The 20,137-nt window shown below is 45.9% G+C and overlaps 1 protein-coding gene across 1 annotated transcript; it reads right to left on the minus strand.

Annotated features, from left to right (window-relative positions):
* Positions 1-5,912: 5,912 nt before the first annotated feature.
* On the minus strand, positions 5,913-13,987 carry LOC125427182. Its single transcript, XM_048486302.1, has 3 exons — positions 13,620-13,987; positions 10,913-11,016; positions 5,913-6,606 (listed from the first exon to the last, which is right to left on the minus strand). The coding sequence occupies exons 1-3, from the start codon at positions 13,633-13,635 to the stop codon at positions 6,043-6,045; spliced, it is 684 nt and encodes a 227-aa protein (XP_048342259.1). The 5' UTR covers positions 13,636-13,987; the 3' UTR covers positions 5,913-6,042.
* Positions 13,988-20,137: the final 6,150 nt, after the last annotated feature.

Genomic DNA, 20,137 nt, shown 5'->3' on the forward strand with positions numbered 1-20,137 from the left:
CTAAGGCATTTGCAATCTCAGGTCACCTCCTCATACCTGCCATGGGTTTCCCCTTTCGGTGTTTCTTTCTTCTACGTTTCCTTTGCTCCATAGATACCACCTTCTCTCCCTCAGTCTCCACAGCTCTCCACTTCTAAGGAAGTCACTTCTCCCCAACCTTCCCCTCCCTCCCTTAATGATTCTTTATCTCAAGTACTTGCACCTGAATCACCTTTGGGAAATATCAGAAGAACACAGATTTAATGTCAGGCTTTGCTAAAGGAAAGGAAAAGGAGAGCAGCAGCCACTTATGAGGAGAAGCTCCCAGGTTTTTTTTGTGCTTTTCAAAATAACAATGGTTTACAGTAGGCCCTCTGCCTTTTGGGGAGTAGGGGGGGTGGGCAGTAGGTTCCTTTATATTTCACAACTACTACATGAGAGGCAGAGAGTCAGCTGTAGCACTTATGTGAAGTAAAGTTCCCAATAGGCCTGGACTCAAAAAAAAAAAGTTCTGCCACTTTAATGACTTAATTGTGTAGAAATAGGCAGCTGAAGCTTTTTATGGCATGGAGATGACATGTCACTGAACTGTCTATTAAAAGGATGTGACTCAAGGCAGTTGGCAGCCTTACAGCCACTGCTATCTCATTTCTGCATAACAGGTAGCAGGAAAAACCTTGCATTCTTTTGAGCCTCAAGACTGATTTGGGTCTTGGGCTTCACTCCGGTTGAGCCTCTGAGTGCTCCCGACCATTCTTGCTGAAAGGAGCAATTTGCTGGCTTGTAGGGTGAGTTTTACCTCAGCTCTCAGCTCCTCAGGTACAAGGAGGGGTAGCTAATATCCCAGAGGACAGGGTCAGAATTCAAAATTACTTGGACAGATTAGAGAGCTGGGCCAAAACTAACAGGAAGGACTCTTTGTATATTCTCATTCCAGGGCAATGGCTTGCAAAAGTTACTGTTTTACAAGGATCCCTAGTCTGGTTGAACCAGTGGGCCCATTCGGAATTTTGGGGACAGGTGCTGGACTGGGCGCCTCTGCAAAACGGCTGCCCTTTGGCTAGGTCTGGTCACAAAATGTTGGGAGGTTCCTGGAAATGGCATTCTCAGATTTCCCCTCTGGGTGGCACTGTTGTCACTTAAATATAGGGCTGAGTTTGGTGCTTCCTTCTGCTATGTTTCCTATTCCTTTAAGACAATGCAGAACATGCCTGACCAGTGTTCTCAGATGGCTGAAAACACATGGGCAGAGGTGGGATCCAGCAGGTTCTCACCAGTTCCCGAGAGTGGGTTACTAATTATTTGTGTGTGCCGAGAGGGGGTTACTAATTGGGTCTGCTTTTCCATTAGAAATTTCATTAGGTCCAAAAATCATAAAGTCCTGTTGTTTCCTATGTGACTGGTTAGCGAAGGTAGAAAATGGGATAATTCTCCCTGTTGGGCTGTTTTAAAAACCTTTTAGAAATATGGTTAAGTTCCTTGTTTAAGGAAGGTATCCTTCTTTTGATTTCTAGAAACAAAATTAAGTATTTGAAAGTATTTGACAGGCAGTCAATTAGAGAAGAAGTAGTTGTTTCTGTTGGCAGTAGACGACAGGACTTGCTATAATGAGTTTAAATTATGGACAGAAAGATACCAGCTGGAAATTAGGAACTTTTTTTTTACAGTAAGAGTTTTTTACAGTAACAGAGAAATTATTAATGCCCCGCCCCCAGAATGTCCGGCCATTCCCCCGCGACTCGTGACCCCAGTCCCAGGACATGGCTTACGCCACTGTTTGAATCCCACCACCATGGGAACCTGTTACTAAAATTTTTGGATCCCACCACTGCACATGGGGGTTGTAAACTATAGCTGTAAATTTGGGGGGCAGCATATCTCATGTGTCCTCCCCCGCCCCAGTTTTCCAGTAATGGCAGTGCCCTGCGAGTCAGCATTGCCCATCCCACCCTCCATACCATGGACCCAGTTTCTTAGCCTGTTTCTGCTTCCTTCTGACTTGGGCTACCTGTGAGCAGGAGCAGATCTAGAGGAGCCAAGGGGACACCTGCTCTGGGCTGCATACAGAGGAGACCACCAGCAGCAGATTATACAAAGAAAAAAATATGTATATAATATATGTGGACCATCCATTTGAATTTTTGCCCCCTCCCTTCAAAAAAAAGTAGATCCAATTCCTTCCCGTCAGCAGCAGCATAACTGGAGCCACTTCACAATGCATGGAATTGATGTTTCTATTCCTGATAGAGGCCTTTTCCACAGATGTCATTTAAAACATTTCTGGGACTATAATAGTTTCCTCAGAGGTGTTTCGCACTTCATTTCCCCCTCATTTGTCCCACACATTTCATTTTCCTTTTAATCCATTGTCTTTGTAAAACCTTTTACAACAATTTTTGGGGCTGAACTGTTTTTAAGCCAACTTCCCTTGCAGCGAGGGATTCTTGAAACATTTTAAATTTCCCGCCAAAAAGCTGGTCTGTTTCTTAAGCCCTGTGATCTTGCTCAATTTTCCCCTCAGAGCCTGGCCTTCCATTTTTTCGTGTCCCTCACCTCACTCCTCTCCCCCTCACCTCTTGGTTTTTCATCATTTCATGCATTTTATGTTTTTTGACTGTTTTCCCCACTCCTCTCCCCCTTTCATGTCCTCTTACGTGCGAGTAAAGATACTTGTGAGTAAACCCACAATAACACGAAGCGATGATTCAACAGATTTTCTTCCTGCCATTTCTCTTGTGTGCAGGGTAATTTTACTTATGAATAAACTCAGGATTATATGCCGCAATGATTCCACAGCTTGATGAGGCACCAAATCAGTGGATCAACAACAACAAAAGAAATGTTTGGAGGAGCTGAGTGTGGACAAACATCATGGTAATGTGGGAGATTGAAAACGTTCTGCAGATGTTCTAAACGATTTGTGTAGAAAAGGCGAGGCTCTTTGAAAATAGTTCAGCATAGCAGGTGCCTACCGTGTTCCCCCGAAAATAAGACAGTGTCTTATATTAATTTTTGCTCCCAAAGATGTGCTATGTCTTATTTTCAGGGGATGTCTTATTTCTTCCGCTCCACAGTTGCATGCTCTGGTGTACTGTTTGACGGGCATGCTTCCAAACAAAACCTTTGCTATGTCTTACTTTCGGGGGATGCTTTATATTTAGCACTTCAGCAAAACCTCTACTACGTCTTATTTTCAGGGGATGTCTTGTTCAGGGAAACAGGGTACTTAGTGAGGTTTCTCCATTCTGTGTTCATTACCACTATAAATGAAGAGTTATTACACCCTTTTTGACAAAAAGAACTGCCACCTGCTGGACCATAAGAAAATAAGAACTAGCCTGCTGGATCAGACCAGGGTCCATCTCTAGTCCAGCACTCTGCTACTCGCAGTGGCCTTTGGGAGCTCACATGCAGGAGGTGAAAGCAATGGCCTTCTGCTGCTGCTGCTGCTGCTCCTGAGCACCTGGTCTGCTAAGGCATTTGCAATCTCAGATCAAGGAGGATCAAGATTGGCAGCCATAGATAGACTTCTCCTCCATAAATCTGTCCAAGCCCCTTTTAAAGCTATCCAGGTTAGTGGCCATCACCACCTCCTGTGGCAGCATCTTCCAAACACCAATCACACGTTGCATGAAGAAGTGTTTCCTTTTATTAGTCCTAATTCTTCCCCCCCCCCAGCATTTTCAATGGATGCCCCCTGGTTCTAGTATTGTGAGAAAGAGAGAAAAATTTCTCCCTGTCAACATTTTCTACCCCATGCATAATTTTATAGACTTCAATCATATCCCCCCTCAGACGCCTCCTCTCCAAACTAAAGAGTCCCAAACGCTGCAGCCTCTCCTCATAGGGAAGGTGCTCCAGTCCCTCAATCATCCTCGTTGCCCTTCTCTGCACTTTTTCTATCTCTTCGATGTCCTTTTTGAGATGTGGCGACCAGACCATCTTTGTTTCAGAATGCTCCAATTGGATCAGGCAGTGGGACCCCAGTGGAGCATGCTGAAACAAAGACAGTCCAGTATGTGGTGGATGAAGTGAAAGATTCTACTCAGTTCTTTTTGCTGAAAAGGGTATAGCGTTGGAAGCAGCTTCTGCACAAGAGTTTTCTGCACACTTCCCTCCATCAGTCACTATTTCCCGTAAACCCAGACACTGCATAGTAATTGATAATGTGCTGTTAGCAATGACCTTTTTAAAAAAAAAAAAAAAAGCTTTCTGGTGCTGCAGTGGGGAAAATGGTGGCCACCCAGGGCTGATTTCAGGAAACATCACTGGTGCGGGCAAGACCTTAAGTAATGTTCTTGGACTACATTTTTTTCCTGAAAGACTTTAGAGAGAGGATGCTGCTTACCACCCCATGACCTGAGGGAAGATTTCTTGGGTGTTGGGTCTAATCTGCCTTTGGAAGGTAAAGTCGTCTTGAACAGATGCCGCTAACCCCCCTGATCCCTTGGATTTCTCTGGACCTCAGGGAAAGGCAATGGAAGTGGGTTGGATCATAGAGTTGGAAGAGACCCCAAGGGCCATCAAGTCCAACCCGCTGCAATGCAGGAACACATAATCAAAGCACTTCTGACGGATGGCCATCCAGCCTCTCTTTAAAAAACCTCCAAAGAAGGAGACTCCACCACACTCCAAGGTAGCACATTCCACTGTCAAACAGCCCTTACTGTCAGGAAGTTTTTCCTGATGTTTAGGTGGAATCTCTTTTCCTTTACCTTGAATCCATTACTCCTGGTCCTAGTCTCTGGAGCAGCAGAAAACAAGCTTGCTCCCTCATCAACATGACATCCCTTCAAATATCTAAACAGGGCTATCATGTCACCTCTGAACCTTCTCTTCACCAAACTAAACATCCCTAGCTCCCTAAGTCTTTCCTTGTAGGGCATGGATTCCAGACCTTTTACCATTTTGGTTGCCCTCCTCTGAACCCATTCCAGCTTGTCAATATCCTTCTTGAATTGTGGTACCCAGAACTATACACAGTATTCCAGGTGGTGTCTAACCAGTGCAGAATAGAGAGGTACAATTACATCCCTCGATCTTGACACTATACTCCTATTGATACAGCCCAAAATCGCATTGGCTTTCTTGGCCGCCGCATCACACTGCTGACTCATGTTCAGCTTGTGGTCTACTAAGACTACCAGATCTTTTGAACAAGTTCCATGTGTGCTAGATAGTCAGCACTGTGGAGCCCCAAATTTTCCATTTGTGTAACATCCATGGTTTTCAAGGGGCACCCTTAAAATGGAAATAAAATTTAGGAGAAAAGGACATATGCTCTGCTGCAGAGAGTATCTAGTGCACATGGAAATTAGTCATAGGATTCAGACTAGAAACTGTTGGGCCTCTCTTCAAATTGCCTCCATGGAAGCAGCTTAGAGCAGTGATGGCGAACCTATGGCACGGGTGCCAGAGGTGGCACTCGGAGCCCTCTCTGTGGGCACGCGCAACCGGAGTTCGTCATGTGGGGGGCGGAAAATCACACACACCCCCACACACACAAACACACATCTAGGCTAGCCTGGGCCACTGAGCACAATGTGCGCGCACCGTGGTGAGCAGGGACAACTCGGCTGGCGGGCTTGGTGCCTGTGCTCTGGGTGGCTGCTGCCCAAGCCAAGGGGGAGGGGGGCGCAGAGGAGGCAGAGATGGTAGAGAGGCACAGAGCGGTGTGTGTGGAACTTGCTGGAGGCTAGAGCAGGCTGGCCCCTGATTGAGCAGGTGGGGCGGAGGAAGAGGGAGCCAACTGTTTCTTTCTAAACTAAAACCTCAGCAGTCAGGTTAAATTGCCAGGTTGGCACTTGGCAATAAATAACTGGGGTTTGGGTTACAGTTTGGGCACTCTGTCTCAAAAAGGTTCGCCATCACTGGCTTAGAGAGACCTCAGTCATGCAAGGTGAGTGGAAAGGAAATAAAGTAGGTTTGTGCCCTACTAGTCTGCTCAGTCACCTTTTCATGCAATGGCAGGGGAAAAAAGCACCTCCACCTGTGCTGTTCACCTGTGCACCCACTGTGATTTATTGTGCTCACGCAAATTATCAGCAATCCCACTTTTCTGCTTCAAATCTGCATTGCCTGCAGTTTCTGTTTCCTCAGAGTTTCCCCAACCCACTCTAGGACTGGGATCTCTTTGGTGTTTCTGATGCCCATTTCGTTGTGCATTACAATGTCACCAATGGGGGCTGCCAACAGAGGCTGTAGTGAGGAAGTCCCAAGGAGATTTTGGAGGAGTCCTGAAGAATCCAAAATGTCGATATCCATGAGTGAAGAAGGATCAAGCATCAGATCGTCCGGTTCACCAAAGACTCCTGTGCCTTTAGGATGGTCAGAGGGCTTAGAAGATCTGTGGGGTAGATCAACCATTATGCCAGCGCCGAGACTTTCGTTTACTCTTTGGAGGTCGTTGTCCATTTCCATGTCAAGGTCCGCGTGGCTTCCTCTTGAGGCCCATATTGCAGCCTTCTGGAGGGGTTTTTCTTCTTCTGGAGGGAAGGAGGCTTCCAATGCGGTCATGCATGGAATAGACGAGTCAGCTTCTGGATGTTTTCTGCCATTAAGAGAGGTCACTGAACTATCGGGACTAGTTGCCAGGTCTTCCCAGTATCTGCCACTGGAATCTGAAAGCTGCCACAGAAAAACAGACACTATTAAGTTATCAAATCTATTTTATTCATCAAATTTCTTAATCGCCCCTCCCAAACTGGCTCAGGGCAATTTACAATAGAAATAAATAATACAATAAAAACTGACTCGAACATGAAAACCCCATAAATTTAAAAACGGGTGCAGTAGCTAATTTCACTAACTAAATTTAGGCAATTCAATTAAAATTAGAGTCTAATTAAAATACAGAATGTAGGAGAACAAGTCTCTGGAGCAGCAGAAAACATTTACCTGTACTGTTTTTATTGTCCCCTGCTTGCTAAAGATGAGAAGCAATTGTCATTGGGTTAGTATCCCAGCAGCCACCCACACAGTGGTGGGATCCAAAAATTTTAGTAACAGGTTCCCCTGGTGGTGGGATTCAAACTGTAGCGTAAAGCCGAATGGGGGGGGGCTAAATGAGGCATGATAGAGGGGCATGGCCGGGCATTCCGGGGTAGGGGCATTTCCTGGTACGGGGCTGTGCCAAGCGATGCGCGGCAGCTGCGCCGGTCGCCGGGCAGGAAGCAGATGCACGCAGGCGAAGCGGGCTGCCATACTGCGCCCGATTGCACCTCCTGCTAGACTGCTCCAAGTTCTGTGTGCTACTGCTGAGAGGAGGGGCGTAACTAAGGCAAAAATCACGTGGCAAAATCACCAATTAGTAACCCCCTCTCGGCACACACAAATAATTAGTAACCTACTCTCGGGAACCTGTGAGAACCTGCTGGATCCCACCTCTGCACCCACACCTGTCCCATGCAAATTGCATTCCCTTTCTTCCTCCTCCTCCTGGACATCAAGGGTCAGCAGTGTATGAGGTCTAGAGGTAGGCTGCAACTTTCTTCTCCGAATCTGGAGGGGGTCATGTTAGCCCCAACATCTCTGGCTCGCAGCCTGGGGGTCCGCCTGGACTCTTCATTATCTATGGAGAACCAGGTGGCCCATGTTACCCAGGTTGCGTTCTTCCACCTTCGCCAGGCACGGCGGCTGGCTCCCTATCTCTCCCAGTCCGACCTGGCCACTGTGATCCATGCGACGGTCACCTCGAGGGGCTTGATTATTGTAACTTCGCTCTCTGCTTGGGCCTTCCCTTCGCGACTGATCCGGAAGCTGAAGCTGGTCCAGAATGCAGCGGCACGGCTTCCCAACAGGTGGTGGTTATTCAGATCATATCACCCCTGTGCTGTACCCGTCTGCACTGGCTTCCAGTGGAGTTCCGGATGCGTTTTCAAGGTGCTGGTTTTAACCTTTAAGGCCTGCAGCGGCATGGGGCCCACATGCCTGCGGGGACGCATCACCCCATATGTCCCACATAGGTGCAGCTGCTTCGGCAGCGGCAGATCTACTGGTGACCCCTGGTCCTGCAGCAATACGGCTGGCCTCAACCCGGGCCAGAGCCTTTACGGCTCTGGCCCCTGCCTAGTGGAATCTGCCCACCTCCGGCTATGCGGGCCTCGCGGGACCTTAATGAGTTCCATAGGGCCTGCAAGGCGGAGCTTTTCCACCTGGCTTTCGGGGAAAACCGGCCGTGGATCTACTGCCCCCTATCGACACTGAAATTGAAATCAAAACTGAGACTGCCGTTCCATTCTATTAAAGCTGGGCCTGTCTTACTTATAAATTCCATCCCAGGCCCTACTTACTCCCTCCTCTTTTTCTTCTTTTAATGGCCTTCGGCGGGGCGCCTGTCTTAATTAATTTATGAACTGGGTTGCTTAACCTATAGTTCTGTAGTAAACTGCTGCTTAGTTCTTGGGTTTTAATGATTTTAGTATTTTATGTTGTTGATTGCTGTCTATGTAACAGCCATGTTGGAAGCCGCCTTGAGCCCTTCGGGGATAGGCGGCCTATAAGTTTAATAAAATAAATAAATAAAATAAATTGTAATGGCAAGTTAGGACATACTTCTTTAGGGATACACAAGGCTTTACAAAGAGTTTCAAAAGTTGGACAATGAAGAAAGCTGCCAAGAAGAAAGTCGATTCATTTGAAATGTGCTGTTGGGGAAGAGTTTTATGGATACCAGAAAGAGAAATGAGTGAGTTCTCGATCAAATGAAGCCTGAACTCTCCCAGAAAGATAAAACGAATAATCTGAGGCTATCATACTTTGGTCACATTATAAGACCAGAGTCACTGGGAAAGACAGCAATGCTATGAAAAATTGAAAGCAGCAGGAAAGGAGGAAAGACCCAACCAGCATCAGATGGATTGTCTCAATAAAGGAAGCCGCAGACTTCAGTTTGCAAGAACTGATCAAAGTTGTCAACAATAGGACATTTGGGAGGCCTTTAATTCATAAGGTTGTCAAAAGTCAGAAATGACTTCATGGCACTTAATACACAAACACACAGGGCTTTAGGCCCTCCGGGTCCACAGGAGGAAATATCAGAGCTGTCCTCCATTTTAAAAATGAAGCAACCTGAGGGTAAGAGAGAGTTATGGTAGGCTCCGGAGCAGCACAGGTAAATGGAGCTTGGTGATTACACCCTGAATGAGTACTCACAAAGCTATGCTAATCTAAACCTGTAGTCTTTCCCAGATCAAAATTGCAGCAGGGAAATGTGCCAGTAGCATTCTCAGACTCACCTGCAGACACCCTGCAATGTAAGCATCTCAAACTTAAGGTGCAAGCTCAGCTTTTAATATGGTTAGGGAATTTGGAGGTATGAACTGGAAGTACTGCATAATTTCTTAAGAAGACTTTTACTGAGTTCTTCTGGCAGCACAGGTGAGAACTGGAACCCAGTAGTGCAGAGGCGTATCAGGGGGAAATGGAGCCCAGGGACAAATTGTACCGGGGGGAATGGCACCTAGAGACAAATTGTTTCTGGGCGCCCCCCTCATTGCACCTGGGGGCTCCGCCTCCTCCCCCGAGCCGCACCCCCTCCCCCTCCCCTTCCCATTTGCATTGCAAATACAAATAAACTGAGGGCTCGTGCAAAATTAATTGGAGTATTTCAACTCAATTCCTTCATGGAAATGGACAGCCATGCAAAGGGAGAAACTGAGATACAAACAACCCGGTATCTATGATCCTGATTCTATCCCGGGGTAATTGTGGCGGGTGGAAAACACCTATCTTTGCTAATATCAAATAGGTCGTTTAGTCCCAGAACCCCAGCCTTCGCACCAGCATAATTTCCAGCCTTCGCACCAGCATAATTTCCAGCTTGACTGCATTCAGCTTTCGCTTTCTAAGCCTCACCCACCAGACCGGTTCACCTCAACATTACAAGCGTGCAGAGAAACACTGCCAGAAGAGAAGATACCATTTCCCAGATAAGCCTAACCCCCTCGGTCTTGAATTTGGCAGTGAGGCTCCAAAAGGGCAATAGTATCTGTCAGGAAAGAAATTTGCCCAAACTACTTCTTGCTTACAGAGAGTAGTGAACAGAACGCAAACTGGAAGCTCATCCTACAGATATTTGCTCAGAAGGGAATTCCTAAACAGGACCGGCTGTCAAGTAGTAAGTGTACACAGAACTGTAGCTCAATTACTGATTTGGGAGGATGAATACTGGGGAGAAATGAGTTACCACCATCATTTAGGGTTGCCAACCCTCAGGTAGGATCTGGAGATCTCCTGGAATTACAAGTGATCTCCAGACTGCAGGGATCAGTTTCCTGGGAGGAAATGGCTCCTTTGGAGAGTGGAGACTCCCTCCCCTCCCTTGCATGCCACCCCTCCCTCCCTCCCCTAGGGTGGGTGGGCCATGTCCAGATGCAGGGCCCCCTCCCTCCCCTCCCGTGCACTCCACCCCTCCCTTCTCTCCCTCCCCTTCCCTTGCATGCCACCCCTCCCCTCCCTTTGCTAGGGTGGTTGGGCCTTGTCCAGATGCAGGGCTCCCTCCCTCCCCTCCCTTGCATGCCACCCCTCACTCCTTCCCCTCCTTCACTCCCCATCCCTTGCATGCCACCCCTCCCTCCCTCCCCTAGGGTGGGTGGGCCATGTCCAGATGCAGGGCCCCCTCCCTCCCCTCCCATGCACTCCACCCCTCCCTCCTCTCCCTCCCTCCCCTTCCCTTGCATGCCACCCCTCCCCTCCCTCCGCTAGGGTGGTTGGGCCATCTCCAGATGCAGGGCCCCCTCCCTCCCCTCCCTTGCATGCCCCCCTCACTCACTCCCCTCCCTAATCCCCCCCAAATCTTCAGGAATTTCCCAATCTGGAGTGGGCATCCTAGTTCATGCCAATCACTTCTCATCTTTTCACTGTATTTATACAGATGCTCAGGACTTGTATCGCGTTACCCTCTCGCTAGACAAGAAAAACACCCTTAGGGCACCTTTTGGCGAAAGCTGGCAATTCTCTTACGCAGCTTTATGGAACCTGTTGTGTTAAGGACACTGAATGCTCCCTTGATGCAGTTTCTTCTGCTTTGCTTTTCACCTGGGCAAAAGACAAAAAGTTTGTTCCTTGTTTATCACTTTTTTTACGGCTATGCAAAATAGATTTTTCTCGCTGTTTTTTTCTTTGTTGAAAAAGCAATTGATCTTGGAATTCAGTGGCGTCTGCAAACTGAGAACCAACCTGAGAAAAGATTTAGAAATGTGAACTGAGACTTATTTCAAAGTAAATGTAACAAGGTCTTAGGTGCGCTTTGGTAGAACTTCAAATAAAACTAGCGGGCCCGGCCACGCATTGCTGTGGCTGAGTCTGGTGAAGTGGAAAAGAAAGAAAAGGGGAAGCAAACGGTTCGAACATGTGTAATTGCACAATGTTTGTAAGGGAGGGGAGGGGCAAGGGGCCCCTCGCTCCCCTCCCTCTCTCCCGTTCCCTTGCACTGCAACCCGGCCGGCCCCTCCCTAACGTTCCCCTTCCTCTGTTAGGGTGGGTGGGCCATGTGAAGGTGGCTGGTCCTAAGGAGGTGTGGAAACAGTATGGAAACCTGGCTGCACGTGAATGTGACGTTGTGTGAAAATTTCAAAGCAATCCGTCCAGTAGTTTGGGAGATTACCAGCCAGCAGAAAAACACACTGATAGATTTATATATAGAGAGATAGATATAGAATTAAAAAGATGGAAAGCTGTTTTGGATTATACTGATTGAAGACTTGGATCGTTATACAAATGAATGACCTGTGTAATTAGAGTTTATAAGGACTATAGGGATAAGGACAGAGCCTGTGTTTTAATTTCTCGAGCCTTAAAAATCATGATAGAGATGCTGTGAAACCAAACGATAGAGATTTATGCAAGCATCACAATGATTGTCATGTTTGATTTTAATTCCATGTAAACATTTTTTTAAATTTAAAAATATGAAATATAGAATTATATCAAGGGCTTTGTGGAACTATTATTTTAATTCAGTTGAATGTTAATGGCAGTAAAAGAATGATTAAGGCATACAAAATTGCCCTAAAAACGGAAGCAGTCTCAGTCATAAGGCTATCAGCCCATCTGGAGGGGGGAATGGACCACTTCCACCTGGTAATGAATTAGCAAATGAAGATTAACACAGCATGTAACTTTGGCACATGAGCAATTATTTTTTGTAGTCATATAGCAGCGCCCGGTCGCATAACTAAAAATGATAAAGGTTAAAGCGTGTCAGATCATTTCCCAAAAACATACTTTTTCTTAATTTCATTTTGATTGCACAATTTGGATTTTCTCCCAAGTCAAAAGATAAGAATCCCATTGAGGGGAAGATTCAAGAAAGGGCAACGTCCAGTTCTCCCAACATGTCATTTAGTTGTCACTATACCCCCCCCACACACACACACACACTCACACAGACACACTCATTTTTCAGTTGCTCCATTGGCTGTCCATCAGTTGCCAAGTTCAGTTCAAGGGGGGAGGGGGGCATTTGACACCATCTGTTGTAATGTTTCTCTTTATTAAGTGGATTACTGAATTGCTACTGTTTTAATGCTTATTTTATATTTTTTATTGTTACTTATTGTTGTTCACCGCCGTAAGCCCCTAGGGCAGTGGTGGCAAACCTTTGGCACTCCAGATGTTATGGACTACAATTCCCATCAGCCCCTGCCAGCATGGCCAATTGGGGCCAATGGGAATTGTAGTCCATAACATCTGGAGTGCCAAAGGTTCGCCACCAAGGCCCTAGGGGGAGGGTGGTATAGAAGTTTAATTAAAAAAAAATAAGACACTGAGCATCACATACAAGGCAACACTTAATGGCTTTGGAACCTCACATTTCCCCTCCTATGCTCCACCACAACAGCTTCACACGTCCAAGCTAGGCCTTTTGAGGATGCCACCCGGCAAACGGGCAAGATTAACAATTGTCTTTTATGTACGTGCATTTTCTGTTGTGCTCCCACCCTGGGCAGTGGCCTGCTTGAGCTGGTCACCCACACCTCCATCATTCTGGAGACTATGTAGAACAGTCTCATTCAGGAGAGCATTGCTATAGAGGCAATAGGAGTATATTTAGGGTTGCCAAGTTCCAGGTGATGACCGAAGACATCAATCAATCAATCAATCAATCAATCAATCAATCAATCAATCAATCAATCAATCAATCAATCAATCAATCAATGGGTTTTATATACCGCCCTACCCCCGGAGGGCTCTGGGCGGTGTACAACATAACTTCACAACAACATACAACTAAAACCCATTAAAATTAAAGTACAGCGGTCAATACAATAAAACGGCAATAAAACCCTTATTAAAACCCTCCCAAGGAGGGGAAAACGGTGGGTCCCACGGATGTTAAAGGGACCCAGAACATGAGAATAAAAGGGGGCATTGCAGTCAGCGGCTGGTCACTCCTAAGGCCCTTCCACTGTTACAACTGATCTCCAGGAAACAGAAATCAGTTAATCTGGAGAAATTGACTATATGGGATTATACCCTATTGAAGTCCCTTCCCTCCCCAAACCCTGCCCTCCACAGGCTCCAACCCTAACAACCAACCTTCTCTAACCACCAGGGTTACTCTATTCCAGAAACTCTGGGAAATTGACACAACTGTTATTGTTAAACAATCATGAGGTTCCCAAAACATACAGACCTACCTATTTGATGAGTCATCTGACCAGTTTGTTCTTGATGTCTGTCTCTGGGCAAGTAGAGTGAATCCTGTTTCAGAAAGAATGCTATTAGAAATATTTGCAGGCAAATTGTGTATATATCTAAGACCTGCAGCTGGGCATATACAGGTCTAATCTGAAGTTGGTCCACTGTTCTTCAGTGGATCTTACTCCCAGGGAAGTGTGTTTTTCTTTCCTGAGAGTGAGACCACCTCTGCTTCTCACTTGTCTTGAGAGCTCCTTGGTCCAGGTAACATAAATCAGTTGTGACTTGACAGTATGTCACAACTGATCTTGTGAGTCTTGGCCTTTGTTGTTTTCTTGCAGGCATCACTGAGCATGTTTCAGCTGCCTCAGATAAAGTAACCTTTTGCTATTGAAAAAATCCCAGTCTCCAATGATTTCTGCCAGTCATACAATCCAGTAATGAAGGAGTTAACATTATGCATGCTAATTAGTTAGTGGGGTCAGAAGTCAGTGACCCGGTAATTGGTCAATAAGTCCTGGCATGAGATACATGCGGGTCCGCAGGTAGGATATAGGTATATATTCTTTGTTCTTTCTCTGCACATGCTCTCTAGTAGCTTATTAGCCATGTGATAGCCAAGCGGAGGCTAGCTAATGGAGCTAGCTAGCCACATAGAAAGAAATTTTCTTGTTTTGTATCCAAGTTTCCCCTTCGCTTCTTTTGTAATAAGTAAACTCTATTTTTCAGTAAGCAGCTGCCTCTGCCTCTTTATTTCACAAGCTCTGCATTTCTAAGAAGTGTGGTATAATAATCACACCAAAGATTTACAACATTTCTGCATAGGACTAGGCAAAGAAAAGTGATGAAGGACACCGAAAGTCTGCCTCCCTCACAATCCCACCATAGCTGGTTTGTTAAAAGCAGAAATCTTCTTTGGACTGCAATTGAAAAACAGCCAGCTAGTTGGATTTGGTTCCCTAACCTAGATGGCCCAGGCTGGCCGGCTCTCATCAGATCTTGGAAGCTAAGCAGGGTCAGCCCAGGTTAGCACTTGGATGGGAGACCATGAAGGAACTACAGGGTCTTTATACAGAGGCAGGCAACATCCAAACACCTTTGTCAACTCTTGCCTTGAAAACCCTACAGGGTCACCATATGTTGACAGAGGTCACCATATGTTGACAGATATGTTGACAGATCTCTCTGTTGACAGAGAGAAATTTTTCTCTCTTTCTCACAATACTAGAATCAGGGGGCATTCATTGAAAATGCTGGGGGGGAAGAATTAGGACTAATCAAAGGAAACACTTCTTCACGCAACGTGTGATTGGTGTTTGGAATATGCTGCCACAGGAGGTGGTGATGGCCACTAACCTGGATAGCTTTAAAAGGGGCTTGGACAGATTTATGGAGGAGAAGTTGATCTATGGCTACCGATCTTGATCCTCCTTGATCTGAGATTGCAAATGCCTTAGCAGACCAGGTGCTCAGGAGCAGCAGCCGCAGAAGGCCATTGCTTTCACATCCAGCAGGTGAGCTCCCGAAGGCACCTGGTGGGCCACTGCGAGTAGCAGAGAGCTGGACTAGATGGACTCTGGTCTGATCCAGCAGGCTCGTTCTTGTGTTCTTATGACTATCACAACAGCAGGAAAAAAAGGGACTGGTAGAAAAAAAATCCTATGGAGCATGAACAAATTGCATGCATTGAGTCTGGGTCACTGACTCAACAGAGGGTCCCAAGAAGAACAGGAGTTTGGATTTATACCCCACCTTTCTCTTCTGTAAAGAGACTCAAGGTGGCTCACAAGCTCCTTTCCCTTCCTCTCCCCACAACAGATACCTTGTGAGGTAGGTGGGGCTGAGAGTTCCCAAGAACTGTGACTAGCCCAAGGTCACCCAGCAGGAATGTAGGAGTGCGGAAACACATCTGGTTCACCAGATAAGTCTCTGCCACTCAGGTGGAGGAGTGAGGAATCTTCAAAATTAGAAGTCCAAATTGTCAACTAACCGGCAAGAAACCAACTTGCTCTTAGCTCCAGAAAGGAGTGAAGAGTGTGCTCTAAGTGCTCAAAAGCTTCAAGAAGCATTGGGGCAAATTTCCACGATTGACCTACGGCTTCCCACACAGAACTGCACTGAAGCCACATTATTTGCCCCCATGAGAAAATAGAATATTCTATATGCGTAAAGTGCTACCAAGTCATCAGAGGGTAACTTACTAGCAGTGAATCATTCAGAGATGCAGTAGGTGGCATCCTCTTAGGGCGCAAAATCTGGGCTCACAAGAGTTTTCAGCAAATTCATTTTTCATGGTGCACCATCATGTTTATCATGGCATATTGTTTACTATTTATATAAAGCTGCGGTTCTATTTTCAGGAAGGTGCAGAGTGGTAATCTGCAGTACAGCAGTCAAAGCTCTGCTCATGACTTGACAGAAGTCAGTTTCAGGTAGCCAGCTCGACTCAGCCTTCCCTCCTACTATCTAGCTTGCTAGGAGTAAGGCAGTGGTGGCGAACCTTTGGAACTCCAGATGTTATGGACTACAATTCCCATCAGCCCCTGCCAGCATGGCCAATTGGCAGGGGTTGATGGGAATTGCAGTCCATAACATCTGGAGTGCCAAAGGTTCGCCACCACAGGAGTAAGGTGTAGATGACTGGGGAAGGCAAGGGCAAACCACTCGATTAACACAGTCTGCCTAGAAAATGTTCTGATGTGACGTTATCCCATGGATCAGTAATGACTTGGTGTTTGCACTGTGACCTTTACTTTTAACCTTAGTTTTCAGACCCTTTCTTAAGACTGGGCACTCCTACTAGTTGAAGTCTGAAGATACCAGATAATATTAAATTCAAAAATACTGTTTTTATTTTATTGTCCATAATGGGCGCATTGAAATAGAATCATAGAGTTGGAAGAGACCCCAAGGGCCATCAAGTCCAACCCCCTGCAATGCAGGAACGCACAATCAAAGCACTCCTGTCAGATGGCCATCCAGCCTCTCTTTAAAAACCTCCAAAGGAGACTCCACCACCCTCCGAGGTAGTGCCTTCCACTGTTGAACAGCCCTTACTGTCAGGAAGTTTTTCCTGATGTTTAGGTGGAATCTCTTTTCCTTCACCTTGAACCAGTTACTCCTTCCTGATCCTAGCCTCTGCAGCCGCAGAACACAAGCTTGCTCCCTCACCAACATAACATCCCTTCAAATATCTAAACATGGCTATTATGTCACCTCTTAACCTTCTCTTCAGCAAACTAAACATCCCCAGCTCCCTAAGCCTCTCCTCGTAGGGCATGGATTCCTGACCTTTGACCATTTTGGTTGCCCTCCTCTGGACCCATTCCAGTCAATAATCAGAAAAGAATTACCATGAATCTGTGTCTAAGTCCCTCCATGCAGTCAGGATACTTGGCAAAATCCATCAGAGTGCAACCCTACACTAAAAGGAACAAAACAGATGGGGTGTTTTGCTAAAGGATCAGTTCTACTGAATTCCTTCTTCCCCGAAGCAGCTGCTTCTATAACCCCAGGGTGACACTATTTTTCATGGCCATGATTTTATTGAAAGTCGCTTTGAAGGTGACTCATTTGCAGCCTGTCATTTCACCCTATGAGACAAATTAAAGCTAATATTGGCTAAGATGCCAGGCCATGCCAAGTGGAACCCAGGTTTCCCTATTCAATCTCTCGCATGCATTGAGCCTGGATCACAAATTCAACAAGGGGTCCCAAGAGCAGGCACCAGTTTAGATTATGTTCATTGTCACTAAATTGTGGTTTTTGGTTCCATTACTTAATTGGCAGCTGTGACTAATTTTAGGAGCCAGCGGGGTTAAAAGTGGTGGATTCTAATGTGGAGAACCAGGTTTGATTCCCCACCTCCAATGAAGCCTGCTTGGGTGACCTTGGGCTAGTGATCTGTTTTCTCAGAACTCTCTCAGCCCCACCTACCTCTCAAGGTATCTGTTGTGGGGAGAGGAAGGCATTGTGATTGTAAGCTCCTTTGGGAGTCCTTATGGTTGAGAAAAGCGGGGTATAAATCCAAACTTTCTTCTACAAGGCTCAGATTGATAAGATTTTATGATTTCAGTAGATTTTATTGTAAGCCTTCTGCAAGTCTTCTTGAAGATACTGAATGTGAAATTGTATACATATTTACAAAATCTTGAAAAATATAAACACTCACCAGGCATGTATCGTACGCCTACCTAATTTTAGTGCCAACATACTAAACCCTGTCAGTCATTTTGTTACCCCTCAAAACCTAGTCCTTGCATTCACAAACAAGACATTTAGAAACATCAAGATGATTTGCTTCAGGGTCTGGCTGTAGCTATGGCAAACAGTGTTGCAGTACTTACTGCATTATGACATCACTTATCTTTTCAGCCATTTATGTAGCAACAAAACCACTGAAACAATATGAAGTTCAGGATGTTAAGACCATCCACCTTACATCCCTGTTAACAGCCACTTTTAAATATCCCACAGGTTTTAATAGTCTTTTGGCTAAAATAAGAGATATAGCAACAGATTCCTACTCTTACTACTGTACTTGAGATTTCAGTTTGTGGTCTAGGTCCACTGAGTTCCTACATAGTTGCTTACGGTGCAATTCTCAGGAGAGTTACTCCAGTTTAAGCCCATTCATTTCAATGGGCTTAGACTGGAGTAATTTTGCATAGGGTTTTGCATGCAGTTATTTAAAACTAAATAAATCACTCAGCTTCAGAGCCTAGAACAGCATTCAAGGTTGTCTCCCTTTATTTTACACTAGCAGTAAAGCCTGTTTTATGGTTTAATAAAATGGGATCTAGAGCAGGGGGAGGCTGCTTTTCCTGCCTACCCACCTTCCACCCCCTTCCCCCAACAACTTTTACTTCACTGTAGCTGGTAAGTTACCTGGTTTGTCCTGGATTGTTGTGGGGGGGGGGGGGTAGGAGAGGGTGAATTGGGAAGAGGATTGTGGCAGGGCTGGCGTGGAGGGTGGCTTCCTGCTTCTCTCCTCTCCAGGGTAGGGTTGGTGTTTGGGGAGTGGCAGAGGGTGGATGGAGGAATGGGGAGGCTTGTGGCAGGGAAGATGGGGGGAGGATGCTAAGGCAACGGTACTAGTGGGCCTGGTGGCTTCCTGCCACCCTCACCGCTGGGCCTAGCTGACACCTTGTTCGGGGGAAGGCTGATGAGTCCTGTGTGCCCATTGGTTAGGAGTGAATTGTCGACTCATTCCATCACTTAGCCAATTATGTATTGGGTGAAGATGAATAGAAATGTGGACCTTTGTTCCATCATGTTTCATGACTGAAGGTATAAAAAGGTTACCAAAAGGGCAAAATGTAATGCCTCCCTTATCAACCGTTATGAGTTTGCACAGGATGGAGTTATTGAGGGCCATAGATTCTTTGAGCCACTCTATCTCATCTCGGGTTTTCTGCTTTTCCTGCTGTCCAACTTTTCTTGGCATTATTGTTTTCCACTGACTCTTGTCTTCTCATGCTTAGCGACAGGCAAACATAGCACTGAGTTGATGGTATACTATGGTAGTTACCAAACACAAAATACCTGCTATGCCTTAGCTGCAGGGTGTAGCAATCAAACGCAAAATACCTGCTACACTGTGTTTGAAGCCACCCACAGCCAAAGTGTAGCAGATCTTTTGTGTCTGATTGCCATATATGCCTGTTACTCAATTTGTTTGGGTTTATTTCTTACTGTGGTCGTTACACACATTTGTAACTTCCTCCAAATCAAACTGTCAGCACGGTCACTTGTATTAGTGTTTACTGGGCATGGACCTGGTCTCAATGCTACTGCCCTGTATTAAAAATTTCTCTACTGTAAGTGGCCTGGGTTGCTCAGACTAGCCTGATTTCATCCACTCTCAGAAGCTAAGCAGGGTTAATCCTGGCTGGTAATTCGCTGAGAAAGCATCAAGGTCATGAAGGCAAGACAGGTAATATGCAAACTACCTGTCAGTCACTTGCCTTGAAAACCCTGTGGGTTTACTGGGTTGCCACAAGTTCTCTGTGACTTGACAGCATTTTACAGTTAGCTGTGTAAGATTTTACAACCGTATGAAAAACCATTCCAGCAGCACCCTAAAGCTCAGCAGAAGCATCTATCAGTCAGTGTATTCCGACATGAACACAAGGTGTACATCTTCAGGAATTATTTCTCACTTCTTTCGCCCTGTGCAATGGTGAACGCAGAAAAATTTCACGGCCGTTAAATAAATAACATTCCCCTTAATAATACAACTTGCTTCTGGCTCAACTTGGCCCACTGAAGAGAATTTTTTTTCCACTGCTTTTGTTCCTCTCCTGCAAGACTTCTCTTTCAACAGAGCAAAATGTTCTGAAGCAAAGAAATGACTCTGCAACATTAGGAGAAGGGCACAAGTAGAAACAAAAAATAGGACCAGGCCAGTTGTGCCTATGCTCTGTGTTGGCCCTGCCTTCCTGCCTACTGGCAGAGAAATAGAAAAGACTGCATCAAGCATTCTTGTCAGCAGTGAGCTACAGATTCACAAAGGACA

The sequence above is a fragment of the Sphaerodactylus townsendi genome, linkage group LG02 (assembly GCF_021028975.2).
Source record: "Sphaerodactylus townsendi isolate TG3544 linkage group LG02, MPM_Stown_v2.3, whole genome shotgun sequence".
Taxonomy (NCBI): Eukaryota; Metazoa; Chordata; class Lepidosauria; order Squamata; family Sphaerodactylidae; genus Sphaerodactylus; species Sphaerodactylus townsendi.

Coding starts and splice junctions, on each gene's coding strand:
- LOC125427182 (XM_048486302.1), bottom strand. Junction 6,607..10,912: donor TTGCCAGCTTTCGCCAAAAG/GTGCCCTAAGGG, acceptor TTTCTGTGGCAG/CTTTCAGATTCCAGTGGCAG.